This window comes from Nanorana parkeri, unplaced genomic scaffold (assembly GCF_000935625.1).
Source record: "Nanorana parkeri isolate BGI_ZX_2015 unplaced genomic scaffold, ASM93562v1 scaffold2142, whole genome shotgun sequence".
Classification (NCBI taxonomy): Eukaryota; Metazoa; Chordata; class Amphibia; order Anura; family Dicroglossidae; genus Nanorana; species Nanorana parkeri.
Window position 1 is genome coordinate 189,896 of NW_017308410.1, and position 14,637 is coordinate 204,532.

Consider the following 14,637-nt stretch of genomic DNA (forward strand, 5'->3'; position numbering starts at 1 on the left):
TGCCGTCACATATTCCAGGAGTCGGCAGGAGCAGGGACACAGCGGCTGAAAGATGGCTGCAACAACCAGGAAAAAGACAGCTGACATAGAAAGAGAGGATGTTGGCGCAGGACCCAGCCTGTGGCAGTGAATTGCAGGTGGAAAATGCTGGATTTCCCGGGCGGGTGAGTAAGTTTTCTGTAGAAAACAATACGTAAGAGGTCAGAGGAGAAGATGGAAAAAACACTTGGATGAGGGCGGGGAGGATCGGAAGGGTGAAGTTCTTCACGGGGAGCCGTCATCTGATGTCTTAGATGCCAGCAGCAGTCCTCCCCGAAGTTACCTGGTGAATGCATGGTAGAGACAAATGTGATTGCCTACCTGCCACTACTGTGCATACGCCAGGTATTGGTACCATTTTGGGTTATCGCAAAGGCGCTACACTATCCCCAGAGCGGACGCTGCATTTAGTGTCAGTGCTGCTTATCTCCTCTAACCTGCAGCTGTCCTCGCAGAGACTGGCAAACAGCTCTTAACACAGGAAGTCTCCTGTAACTAGTAATTTATTTTAGCTCCTACATGTCACATGCTCTAAGAGAATCACAAATAAGTTATTAACATGGGTGGTGGTTGCTGCAGGTTAGAGGACATCAGCACTGTAACAAAATGCCAGGTCCCACTGCCTGCACATGTGCAGTAGAACCCCGTAGACTTCTGCGGGGCTGGGAGATGGGTGGGTCCCCTGACCTCACACAAGTCTAAGGGGGTCCTAATGGGCGCATGCAGGTGGAGGGAGAAGATAAGCCAGCTGCAAGAGGATGGGAGGAAGGGAAAAGAGTAAGGAAATGTTCAGAAAATTTTCTTACCCTTTATATGTTTTTCCATATATTGAATGAAAATTTATTTTATCGATCAAAGCATCCAATTTATTAAACTCTGAAGCCCTTTAAAACTCTTTTGTTAAGACCTCACCCATATAATAATAATAAAAAAATCACAGATTTAATAAGCTGGAAACTTCTTAAAATATATGCACATAATACCCGCCATTTTGGGAAGCTCCTTCCTAAGTCCTCACGGTCCACATATCAAATGGCCAGCAGTGCACATCAAGAAATTAAGGCCCCCCTTCACATTATGCCATTTGTTTGCAGGGCATACCGTTAGTGTGTGGTATTTTGCATTTTAACTTGTGTTTCATTAAAGCAGCCAGTTCATCAAAAATGGCTTGCCAACATGAGCATGGCAACATGAGAAAAAAAACAGACCTACACCTTTTTCTAAGCAGCACAGAGCAGCTCAAAGCATGTGAACTGTGGTGCTCTGCAGTGCGTCCAGTACTTGTGCATTTGGGTGCCATTCTAAATAAATGTCACATCGCATTAAAAGGATATTGATATAAATACCTCTCCAAATATTTGACTTATTTCAGGGGATGTAACAAAATCTCCATGTTCTCCCAGCATGTTCTGATGCATATAATAACCCTGTGTTACAAGGATAACAGAAGAAAAATAGATCTAGAGTTAGATATAGAATGTTATAACAAAAATAAGAATATGCTGGATATAAAAATGTATTTTTATACCATGTACACTGAGTGGCCAGTTCATTATGACCACCTGAAGTTTGTAGGCAAATTAGCTATAATTAAATGCTGAAGTTGCCAGACCATTATAAATAGGGAAGCAGGTTGTTTACAATGACAGTAGAAGTAATTTTTTTCTGAAGATATGGGTAAACCGCGATTTAACAGCCTTTGAATGTGGGATGATTGTTGGCGCTCGCGCCATGGAGCGAGTATCAGCAAAACAGCAGAATTCAATAAATGTTCAAGAGCAGCTGTTGTTAAAGTGTTTGAAGACTTGACTGTCAACCGAAAATCTGGGTCTGAACGTGCGCATTGTGGCCGTCAGCGACTAGTCAATGTTAGAGCAGAACGGAGAGTGGCAAGATTGGTACAAAACAACAGAAGGCCAACAGTGCAGTGTCAGATTCCTCGCATCACCTTTCAACATCTCGTGGAGTCACGAGGCGGCCCAACGAAGTACTGATGGGGTGTTCATAATAATCTGGCCACTCAGTGTATATGTATAGATATGATCTACTATGCGAGTTATATATATATTTATTTAGAATCTGGTTTAAGCTGGCTGAGATTGTCTCCAACATAAAGTCACAATAAAGTAATATTATAATAAAGTCACAATATGGACATACATGGCTTATGTGAAACTGCTGTAACCGGTAACCATTCCCCAGCCTTCACCATTCATGGTGCTCCATGTGGAAAGGGGCTTGTTGACCCCCTTCTATATCCCATCACCGCCTGGAGGGGTTTCCGTAGCCAGGACAGGACTGTTTGTTGGTCTGCAGAGAAGTCGTGAAGGCCGGGGAAGGGACAAGCTTTATTGGATGCGGATTATATTCATCATTATTAAAGAGTTTGCTTCCCTGCATTTAGAGACAGGCAGATCCACAGACAGCTCGATGTCTGGAGAAACGCCTCTTCTTCTGATTGACAACAGCTCTGTGTGACTCATCTTCTCTCTCTAGACTAGCTTTTTTTATACAAACTTAATTTATAACGTACGTAGACTATGAAGCAATCTCCAGCCTATCCTTTTTTCTTTTCATGTCATGTTGAATTCTTGTTGGCAGGTTGTTTTACAAAGTAAACTAGCACAGTCGCCATTACAAGCAGGCTAGGGTATCTGAACAGTGTTTATTTTTTTTATAGACTTTTTTTTTTTTTTAAATGGACACCGTGGTTCACATAGATTACGTCGCTGAACATTGCGATTGACATGCATTTGATCGCTAAACATCGAAATTGACAGATTTCATAGCTGGATGTCGTGATTGATGCAGATTTAATCGATGGATATCACGATTGACACTGATTTAATCACTGAATGTTGCAATGTACGCGCATTTTATCGATGGATGTTGCAATTGACACGGATTTGATCGATGGACGTCGCGATTGACGCGGGTTTCGTCATAGGACCTCGCGATTAACGCGGATTTCATTGCTGGACGCCATTCATTTGAATGCCACCTCAAATGCACTTTCTACCCACAATGTACTCAGCCGTGCCACAATGAGCAGTAAGCCACTACCCTGCGTTGTAGTGCGGTGCTCATTAAAGAAATAGTGCATGCACTACTTTTTTCAAACGCAAGACGGCACATGGTATTGCGTTAGTGCACATTGCGACGCATTCCGAGTGCATTGCGGGCAGGAGGTGAATTTGAGGTGCCATTCAAATGAATGGCAATGTAACACCCTTATATAAACTGTGCGCTGCACGCTCAGTTATAGCATAAATAAGTGAGAATAAATCTATTCAATTGTCACAATAAATGTGTTAAAACCCCTCCTAAAAAAAATATTTTAAAATAAAATTACTCTCCAATGAATAAAAAAAAAAAAATATATATATATATATAATTTCATCAATGTAGCAATCTTATTTACAATAATAAAACAGTGCAGAGTCCTAAGTGCATACTTTTTATGCACTTAAATTTATCAACAGAAGAAGTCCACAACCGATCTTAGAGTGCTCTACAAAGCAGTCCACTCCAATCACCCAGGTGCCGGGCAAACACTTTCCGCACTCACCAGAGTCAAATAGCCATCAGATTATAGATGGTCATGAGCAGTCCCGGGAAGAAGTCTAGTGATGAAACATAGGATGGGTGGTACATGCTGGCATCAACATGCAGCAACGACAGAGCGCGAGAAGGAAGCAGCGTTATTGAGAGCGATTTATTTTACAGTTTTTATGTGAGTGTTTTATGGTATTTTAATTAAGTTTTAAAATTCACTACACTATGGAGGATTTTACTGTGTTCCCTTTGAGTACTGATGCACTTGACAAGTAATTGTATGAACAGAGGAGACCTCAGAATACCAGGGGTGAGGACATCGTTGGAAAGTGGGAGTGAGCATTAGGCACGATCGGGAAGGAAGAGTGAGTGTCATCCACAAGAAAAGAGAGAAGGAGGTGGCTGTGGTCATTGCTTCAACTGAATAGCTCATGACCACCTATAATGTGATGGCTATTTGGCTGCGGTGAGTGCAGAAAGTGTTTGCTCAGCACCTGGGTGATTTGAGTGGACTGCTTTGTAGAACACTATGACATCATTTGTGGACTTTATTTTTTATTGATAGATATGAGAGCATAAATTAGTATGCGCTAGACTAGCTCTTACCTTCAATGGATTTGTTAAAACTTCCCTCATATATTCTGCAACAGTAATAGGGCCTGTTGCTTTTATTTTCATTGTAAGGTATTTTAGTAATGGGTTGCCCTCTTGAGAATCTCCAGTTTTGCTACTTTGGTATCTGTCAACATCTCTTGCAGCAAACACTAAGATAAGTAAAAAATTAGTTTATTAAATAAGTCATTTAGGTAAAGCATTATACAGTGTACAAAATCCATAATTCAGAAGGTTTGGAGAATAGAATGAACTAAAGGTCATTGGAAATATTAGCAAAATGAAAGCATTTTTAAATAAACCATCCCCTATGTAAATACATTGTACAAGCTCATAAAAAAATATGCAAATTAAAAGAATATATATATATATATATATTCACAATGACACTAAGCCAAACCTTTTTTTGGGGTATGGTCCTCTTTTGGGTCAGAGGAATACATTTACTAATGCCCGTTATACGCTGACAGTGCAGAGCAGGGAAAGCTCCTGACAATATTGTCCCTCACTGCCTGATTGATTGCTGGTTCTTGCCTCTCTAGAGGAATCCCTGACTGACCGTCACCGCCCTTTGCAGGGAGAAGCCATGAGCTGAGCTCAGTTCTCAAGCTATAGAGCCAACATGTGACACCTGTAGTGTCACACACCAGCTCAAACGATTAGGAAGAGTATATTTCACTCTCCCCATAGTTCTCCTTTGAGGAAAATTACAGTACTTGAATCATTTTCCACTTTTGTGTCAACCTGGCAACCTACCTGATATTTAAGCAGCATGGCCAGTTGAACTGGGACTTATTACCAGTGTTATATTAAGAAACGACTTCATACAGTGGGTATAGAAAAGAATCACCCCCCTTTAAAATAATCACATTTTGTTGTTTTGCAGCCTGAAGACAGACACAGTTTTTGTTTTATCCAGCTGTATTTACTCAGTACAATTTAAAAGATCCAAATTTACACCTCAGGTTGTAAAAAAACGGCCGGCCGAGAGGTCTCTAGATCTGAGCGGGCGTCTTTAGACGTCCGCTCAGACACGCCCCCTCGGCGCGCGAGCGGGAAATGGCCGTTATTCAAAAACAGGCAGCGATGCCTGTTACCATACAAGCGATCCGCCGGCTGTAGAGCCAGCGGATCGCGTGTATGGTGTGCCGATCGGTCCCCCCCTCGTTCCCCCCCGCAGTTGTCCCGCTGATCCCGGGCTCCGCTGTGCCCGGTGCGAGCCCGGGATCAAGGCTTGGCCAGGAAGGGGGTCTAAACATCTGGTCTTGAAGTGGTTAAAGATATAAGACCAAACATGTCAGAATTTTTTTTTTTTTTTAAATAAATGTAAAAACAGAATCACTGAGTTGGAAAAAGGATCACCCCCTTGTGTCAGTATTTTGTTGAACCACCTTTTGCTTTAATTACAGACTTTAATATGTCTCTAACTTTGCACATCTAGACCTTGCAATATTTGCCCACTCTTCTTTGCAGGACTGCTCAAGTTCAGTTAAATTTGATGGTGACCATTTGTGGACTGCAGTCTTCAAGTCATTCCACAGATTTTCAATGGGGTTTAAGTTGTGGGCTCTGACTAGGCCATGCAAAGACATTCACTTTTTTCTCCTTCAACCACTGTGTGGTCATTTTTGCTGTGTGCTTTGGGTCATTGTCATGTTGGAAGGTAAACTGTCTTCCCATTGACACCTTTCGGGCAGAAGGCGGCAGATTTTCCTCAAGAAATTGATGGTACTTTGCCCCATCCATTTTTCCTTCTATCCTGACAAGTGCTCCAGTCCCTGCTGCAGCGAAACACGTGTCATAACAGGATATTACCACCTCCATGCTTTACTGTAGGAATGGTGTTATTTGGATGGTGAGCTGTATTGGACTTCCGCCAGACATATAATTTGGTGTTGAGGCCAAACAATTACATTTTAGTCTCATCTGACCATAGCACTTTTTTCTATGTGGCCTCAGAATCTTTAAGGTGCGTTTTGGCAAAGATCAGCTATGACTGAATGTGGCCTTTTTTTGAGGAGTGGCTTTTCTCTTCCAACCCTCCCGTACAAGCCACATTTGTGGAGAATTTGTGATATTGTTGTTACATACACACAATGACCACTCTTTGTCATAAATTCCTGCAACTGCTTCAGAGTTGCTGTAGGCCTCTTGGTAGCCTCTCTGACCAGTTTCCTCCTGGCTCTTTCATCCAGTTTGAGCGACGTCCAGATCCAGGGAGTGGCGGTGTTGTATCAAATACCTTTCACTTCTTAAAGGAGAACTATGAGGTAAGTGCTTTTCACTCATCCTCATTAGTTCTAGCCGACCTGTGACAATGAAACTGTCACAGGTCGGCTCAGTAGATCGGGAAGTGAGCGAACACATACCGGCGTTCGCTCACTTCTTGATCCCGTCACGGCTCTCTGCTGTGACAGGGGAGGGGCTGGATTCCCCCCTCTGATCCTCCAGTGCTGACTGGCGGAACGGGTCGGGGGAGGGTACAGCTGGCTCTGCCTCTAGATAGGCAGAGCCAGCTGTCACACACGCAGCTGGGCGGATCCAGACATAATTGTCAGGATCCGCTTCAGCTGCGGCGTCCAGGATACCGCGAGCTGTAGTTCGCGGTATACTGAGGAGTCTCATTGTACCGCAACCATGTCCTGACTTGTGCCTGTCCACAACCTTTGTAGAATGTGATTTGGGGTGCCTTAAATTATTGATTAACAACTGAATCTTAAATCAGTGTTGGGTTTATTTACAAATAGGGATATACATACATTCTAATTACAATTAAGGGAAAGGGGATAATGAGGGGGTCAGTAGGGATAGGAATTGAGGTTAGGATCCTTCAGCTAGCCACACCATTCTCTCTCTCTGATTCACACAAGCGATGGGTTTTTCTCTGTGCTCAGAACACTCCTCTCCAGCAGGTCTCAGCGAATCACATTCTTGATGGTAGATTCCAGAAAGACTAGTCTTGAAGTCATCAAGGTTACCATTGTTCCTGCTGGTGGGCTAGGTTAGTGCAGATGATCACACAGGAAGAAGGTTCCATCATATGCCCCTGCCCCCATCCCTAGCATGTATGCTTCCTTGCTGACACAGGTGTGGGCAGTAAATACCAGCAGGGGTTCGGGCTTGCCCCAGATGACAGTCCGGCAGAACTTCATTCATCAGTGTCCAGCCCCAAGAACCCTTTGATAGTTCTCTTTTGCGTATCACACGGCCATATGCTGATTCAGTTCAGGATAAGTTCAGGATATCAAGGAACACCTTTGCATCAAAGCTGTATCATAAATGTCAATTTTATCGGTTCCAACAACTTTATCCCGGAGATCTTTTGACAGTGCCTTGCCACTAGAGCTGCAACAACTACTCGATGTAGTTGATTAAAATTGACGATGTAAAACGTTGTCAACGTTTTCCATCATCGATTAGTCGGCTATCGATTAGTTTACCCTGCTCGCGGCTCCACACACGACCTGAGCCGCACACATCAGGCACCAGACGACACGCCTCTTTTTTCTTTTTTTTTTTACAAAATAATGTATTGTTTTACAAGCATATAGTACAACCGTGCACGCTATTTGTGCCTAACATTGATGACACCATGCATAGCAGTGCATTCAACATAACATTACAGCATCAATAGCCGTGGAAAAGGAAATAAAAGGAAGAAACAAAAAGAAAGATAATCAAAAAACAATTCTGGTTCTACATTACAGGTGGGGGAATCATTACCCGACAAGGCTCGCTAGGCCTTCCCACAGCCCTCCTATATACCCGCCAGGGGGTCCAGCCTTGACAGGAGGTCGTTGGATGGGTGAGCTAGATAATGGGGCACCTATCTCGTTTGGACCCTCAGGTCGGACATGGTCCAGGCAGGTCTAGAGCACTCCAAACGGGGCATTAGTCCCCTCTCAGGAGCGAGCATCCAGGTCTACTGCCGAGTTAGTGCATTCCAGCCAGCTATCCCAGATTTTATGGAATTTCCCTGGACATCCCCTGTTGGCATATGTGTCCTGGTATAGAGGTAGGTTGTCATTCACCAATTTTTTCCAAAAGGACAGCTCCGGCGGGGCCGGTTTCTTCCAGCACATAGCAATAGCCTTGCAAGCATAGAACAAGGTGAGGCCTACCAACATGCGTTCCGACCTGGTCGGAGCTACATCCTCCACCAGGCCCATTCTCGGCGATGGCGTTAGTGGCAATGAGGTGACCCTTGAGATAAAGTCTACCGTGGAGACCCAGTAGGACTTGATGAGGGGGCATTCCCAAAAAACCCGCCCTCATCACACGTACATCTCCAACAGGACGGAGAGATGGATGCATTCATTTTATGTAAACCATGAGGGGTAAAATAGGCTCTATGCAGTATTGTCTTAAATTGCACCATTCTATCCCTTATTGCAACCAGTTGTTAATAAATTTGGGGGTATACCATTCCTTGCTGCTAGGTCATCAAATGAGATCAGGGAAGTGGACTCCACAATATCCGAGAGCAGTTTCACACCACGTTTTGCCCAAAAAGCGGGATCGCGGACCGTGTGGAAGTGGGGCAAGTTGGGGTTATTCCACAAAGGGGTTTACGGTGAGATATCCAGGGCCGTCCTGGAGATCCAGGAGTTTCCTGTGCGCCATACTTTGATGGTTGTGCGCATGGAGGGGGAAAGAGGGTAGGGGGCTTTAGGCCCTCTATATAGAAGGCCAGTTAGTGCCTCCACTGAGTTCAGGACTGCGGCTTCCAACATAACCGAGGAATTGGTGACGTCGGCCGTGGGCCGTGACCATTTGGGTTGCTAGGAAATATTTATAGAAGTCCAGGAGCGCTAGTCCACCCGGGAGAGTGGGTCGCATTAGGGTCGTGAGTTTATACCTTGGGGGTTTAGTGCCCCACAAGAAGGAGGAGACTAATTGGTTCAGCTGATGGAAATGGGATTTTGGGATCCATATGGGACAATTACGAAAAATATACGTTAATTTGGGTAGAAGCTTCATTTTTACTAAATTGATCTTGCCTAATAGGGACAGAGGTAAATGTGCCCATGCCTTCAGTCTCTGCTTCATGTCTCCCAAAATCGGGAGTAAGTTCGATGCCAGGAAGTCCTGGGGTGAGCCAGATATCAGCACCCCCAGGTATTTAAAGTATTCAACCCAGGAAAGTTGAGTAACCGTCCTGGGTGTAGACCAAGCTGCAGCGTCAATAGGGAACAATATGGATTTGTCCCAATTAACTCTCAGACCCGACACATCTGAAAATGCGTTGAGAACATCCAAGGCACCCTGCAATGAGGGTCTCGGGTCATTCAGGAACAGGTCGTCCGCATATAGCGCCACTCTCTCCTCCAACCAGCCAATTCTAAGTCCCTTGATATAGGGGGATGTTCTCAGAGCTTCAGCTATGGGTTCCGCCAAGGCGAAGAGAGTGGGCGAGAGCGAACAGCCCTGCCGTGTACCCCTGCGGATAGGGAAGGGAGCTGACAATTTATTCCCCAGTTTGATAGAGGCCATAGGATTGTGATACAGCAATTTAATCCATCGAGTAAATTCCAAGGGGAATCCCATTTTGTCCAGTACAGCCCATAGGTAGGACCATTCCACCGTGGCAAAGGCCTTTTCTATATCTAGAGACACCACCACCCTCGTTCCATCGTTGAGATGGGGCGCATGTAAATTTGTGAATAGGCAACGCAAATTAATGTCGGTGGATCTGCGTGGCATAAAGCCAGTTTGGTCTGAGTCTATCAAACTATCCGTCAGCTGAGTAAGTCTCACAGGGCAACCGAGTCTAGCAGGGGCCGCAAGCCCGGAGGCTGGGCGTCCGTCGGAAGTGAGGAGGAATAGAGGTAGGCGTAGTATCTCCGAAATACCTCAAGGATGTCTGCTGGGGAAGTCTGAGGCCGGGACGTCTGTGACAGCATAGCCAGCAGTCTCCCATTTTTATCCCCATTTTCAAAGTAACTTTGTTTATGACTACGCACATCAGTCCTTGTTAGGTCCGCCAGATGCAAGCGGAGCGTGCGCCTCGCCGACATCAAGGCGTCAAAATTATCAGGAGTGGGTGAGGACTCAAAGAGAGACACCCTGCCTCCACTGCTTGGAGTTCCACCGTACGGGCTGAGTCCTGGGTTTTAATTGCCTTCTGCAATGACATGAAATCGCCTCTGACATAGGCCTTGAATGCATCCCATACCATAGCAGGTCCAGCAGTGGAGGCATTCAGGTTCCAATATTGCTCAATGGATGGCGGAATAGCTTCCAGAGCCAGAGGGTGAGAGATCCAGTGGGGGGCCAGTCGCCAAAGGGTCCGGTCTCTGCTCTGGCCAGAGCGGAGGGTGAGCCACATGGGCGAGTGATCTGAAATACCCCCAGGCAGGTATCTGACCTCTCCAATGTCAGGCAGAAGGGCACCCCCGGCAAATGCTAGGTCTATGCGGGATGCAGTTTTGTAAGAGGCGGAGAAACAAGAGTAAGCCCTAGTTGTGGGGTTCCTCCATCTCCACACCTCCACCAGGCCGGCAGTGCGCGCCCAATCGCCCAAGTCGGAGAGGCCAGATCCGGCAGCTCCAGATCTATCCAAGGCTGGGGCCAAAGTTGTATTAAAGTCCCCCATAAACAGTATTTTTGCCGGACCCAAGGAGAAGATCTTATCTAACAGTGTATACAAGAGCGTAGAATTGTAAGGTGGAGGAAGGTAAACATTGAAAATAATATATCTTTGAGACCACATGGTACATACTAAAATAACAAACTTGCCATTAGGGTCAGTATGAATCTCCTCAACCGTGCAGGGCAAAGATTTGCTGACCAGGACAGAGACCCCCCTCGAGTATGCGGAATGGGAGGCATGGAATGATCTCTGCACCCAGGGCCTCCTCAAGGCCAGCAGCCTATTGCCTACCAGGTGGGTCTCTTGCAGAAGTAGTATGTGAGGGTTGTATTGTTTAAGATATTTGAACATTAGTGCACGTTTGAATTTGGAATTAAGCCCACGGATATTCCAAGACAGGATCTTAACCTCTTCTACACCTCGTACACTCATTGGGAACAACAAATCAGATGCACTCAGTGCCCCCTAGCAGTGTCATACAAAAGCAGCCGTAGTCCTAGCGTGCGAGCCAACCACCTGAAACAAAAAAAGTCCTTGAACCAGAAGAAAAAACGACCCCTTTCCCCCGCAACCCACCCTGCCAGGCCAACACATCCCCAACAGCTCATAGAGCAATGCGTGTAAGAAGGCTGAGGATCCCCAAAACAGTCAAGAAAAATTCAACAAAAAGAAAACAACAACAGTCTGCTAGGGCAGTAAAGTAATCCGGTTATAACTTCGCTAAATCCAGGACTCTTCCTGCTCCCATTACCGAGGCGCTGAGTAATCGGTGCGAGCAGAAGGTATAGCGATAGAATGAATACTGGCTTAGCATGCGGCATCACCCTCATTAGTTGCTGCGGCAAGGACCCGGTCAATGTAGTTGAGCAAGCGGATCAGGAAAGGCCGGGCCGGGGCCCCCGGTTTCGGCGGGATGGGTGGAACTCGATGTGCTCTCTCGACAACGAACGTCGGTGGCAAGTCGTGCAGATGCGAGTGTCCTGCGCCATGACATGGACAAATTCCGTGCGCGCATGGGGGAAGCGGAGGCCCGGATTTCCCAGGTAGAAGAGACAACGAGGTCGGACACCGAGGAGCCAGGAAGGTCTCAGCGAATTCGGCCGGCTTTTTCCCCTCCGCACGTTCAGGGAGGCCCAGCACGCAGACGTTGTTGCGGCGCAGCCGGTTTTCGGTATCCACCGCTTTCTCCTGTAGCCCCTGTACCTGCCATTGAAGCCTCTTGAGCTCCTCGGTGTCCGACCGCGTTGGCTCTTCCACCTGGGAAATCCGGGCCTCCGCTTCTCTCCATGCGCGCACGGAATTTGTCCATGTCATGGCGCAGGAAACTCACATCTGCGGATAGAGAGTCGATCTTGCTGGTGAGCGCCTCCTTGCAGGATGTAATGGCCGCTAGTATGTCCAAACTAGATGGAGAGTGAGTCAGCGAGGCCGGGACACTCGTCTGCGTGCCCACAGACATCTTGCTGCATTCAGCCAGCACAGCCAAGATGGCTGCCTCTGAGCCACCACGAGGCTTGCCTCCCGACGATCGAGTCGATCTGTACTTGTTCCGCCACATGCAGAAATTCGCCGAATATCAGTTCCGACTCCGGAGGGGTAGAGCAACACCTGAACCCAGGTAAGTAGCAGAAACTCAGCGCCAGGATAATGTCAGGATATTCTATGGAGCGGAGCTTCCCGGGCGCACGTCTACTCCGGATCACATGCTGGCCACGCCCCCGACACGCCTCTTCTGCTGCACGCACCTAACACGCCTCTTCAGCTGCGCACGCCACGCACCAGACGACACACCTCTTCTCCTACCCGCTCTGAGCTCCCTGACACGCCGCTGCCCGCCAACGATCGAGGGGGAATGGCACCTGACAGTAAGAGTGCCTGCACCCCCCCACACACGGCTATTGGGTTATTTTAAAGTATTGCTGGGATAGTGGGAACTGTTGTATTCCTCTATAGCTGATGGTACATTGCGCTGTATATGTACCATCAGCTATAGAGGAACACAAATCCCAGCAATACATTATACACTGTATGCATATTGTATTGCTGGGATTTGTTGTATTCTTCTATAGCTGGTGGTATTCTACATTGCGCTGTATAATTATACAGTGCAATAATTTACCACCAGCTATAGAGGATTTCAACAAATCCCAGCCAGCAATAATACATTATACAGCAGCGCAATGCACGCAGAATACCACCAGCTATAGAGGAATACAACAAATCCCAGCAAATGCATTATACAGCGCAAGAATATCGCCAGCTATAATGTATTATTGCTGGGATTTGTTGTATTCCTCTATAGCTGGTGGTATTATGTATTGTGCTGTGTAATGTATTATTGCCATTTTCTTTTTTTATCCGATTAACCGAACTTAAAAAGGAGAACTATGGGGTCAGTGTTTTCCCCCATAGTTCTCCTTACGGTAGGCCAGCCTATAGTGGGTGGCCTTGTTGGGCCCCTCCCACAGCTCTGCACAGGTTATGTAGAGTTTAGTGATGATGTGACTGCTAATTTTACAAGGTAATAACTAGGTTTGCAAAGACATTTGGTACGGTGGATTTTCAGCTTTTTCTCCAGTTTATCTTTTTTGTTCCTCCTTTTTATACTGCTGTAAGAGTGGCCCCTTGCACTTCAGGGTACTCAAAAGAGCCACCCTTTCGTGCACACACAGAGTATGTGCAGCTGCTGCCTGCACTGGACAAATACACACACACACAGCCCAGAGGAATAGAAAAAAATTATGTCACCAGAGGCCCACATGCACGTTTGCGCTAGGAATGATGGGACATGTAGTTCCAATAAGGGTAAACACAGACACTTGTTTACAATCAGTCTGCACTCCCTAAAAAGATATTTGGGGATGCTCCACAAAGGATTCTGTAAAATGTTTTTAAACAGCAAATGCAGAGGCATTGTTTTTAAAAATCACTAACTGTCCAGGAGGCCAAGAGATGTCTTTATAGTTCAAAATCTGAGGTTTCAGTGCTCCTTTAAGCCTGCATTAACACCGGATTATGAGCATTTACAGGCAATTTTGGATGTTTTTTTTTTTAGATGCATTCAAGCTTCAGCATATTTGTTTTAGTCAATGGAAAGCTAGGTACTAGCGGGAGGAAACAGTTGTTTAGGTTTGAAGAATGCTAATTTTCAGGCATTCCTATTGAGGACTATGAGGTAAAAATGCCCCATTCTTCTTTAAAAGTAGCTCATGTACTTTTTAGAGCAACAGACGCCTTAGCGTATATGTGAATAGGAACAATTTAAAGTGACATTAAAGGATGCATTTTTTCCTCCTCCCTCCAATGTTAGGCTGGGTTCACACCTGAGCGGTTTTTTTAATGCTCGTTTTTCCGCTCGTTTTTTTGTTCAGTGAAACGCGCGTTTCACTTGGGTATGATTTTTTTCCACTTTATTTTCTCTATTTAAAAAAATAATAATTTTTTTTCACTTTTAACCCTTTCGCTGCCAAGCCCTCCGGAACATTTTTCAAATCAGCTGGCCAAGCCATTTTCGAATTTTCTGCAATTTTTTCCTATTGATTTGATTTTCAACTGCTGCGTTGAAGGGGAAGCATCGGCTTATGCGGCTTTGCTCCCTCCGCTGCCACCTCACTTCCTCTAGCGCTGGCTTTGTTGGCACCGCTGATCCTCTCCTGCGGCTCTTCAAATTCCCCCTTTTGCCACCACCAGCCCAGGGATCGGTCACAAATAGATCTTATTTTCGGGGTAGGTCTTATATTTTAGCAATTCCCAAAAATAGTACTAGGTCTTATTTTCGGGGTAGGTCTAAACTGACAACTTGGCGGATCCAGCCATCATCTCACGGTTGGCTCCGGCCA

At 45.8% G+C, this 14,637-nt stretch overlaps 1 protein-coding gene across 1 annotated transcript in view; it reads right to left on the reverse strand.

Moving 5' to 3' along the window:
* NDUFAF7 (NADH:ubiquinone oxidoreductase complex assembly factor 7) overlaps nucleotides 1-6,755 on the reverse strand; it is a 102,364-nt gene extending 95,609 nt beyond the window's left edge. The window contains exons 1-3 of the mRNA XM_018572823.1: nucleotides 6,731-6,755; nucleotides 4,201-4,382; nucleotides 1,386-1,466 (exon numbers count right to left, since the gene is read on the reverse strand). Of these exons, the coding sequence (XP_018428325.1) occupies nucleotides 1,386-1,466; nucleotides 4,201-4,382; nucleotides 6,731-6,755 (288 nt within the window). The remainder of the gene's footprint in view (nucleotides 1-1,385; nucleotides 1,467-4,200; nucleotides 4,383-6,730) is intronic.
* Nucleotides 6,756-14,637: the final 7,882 nt, after the last annotated feature.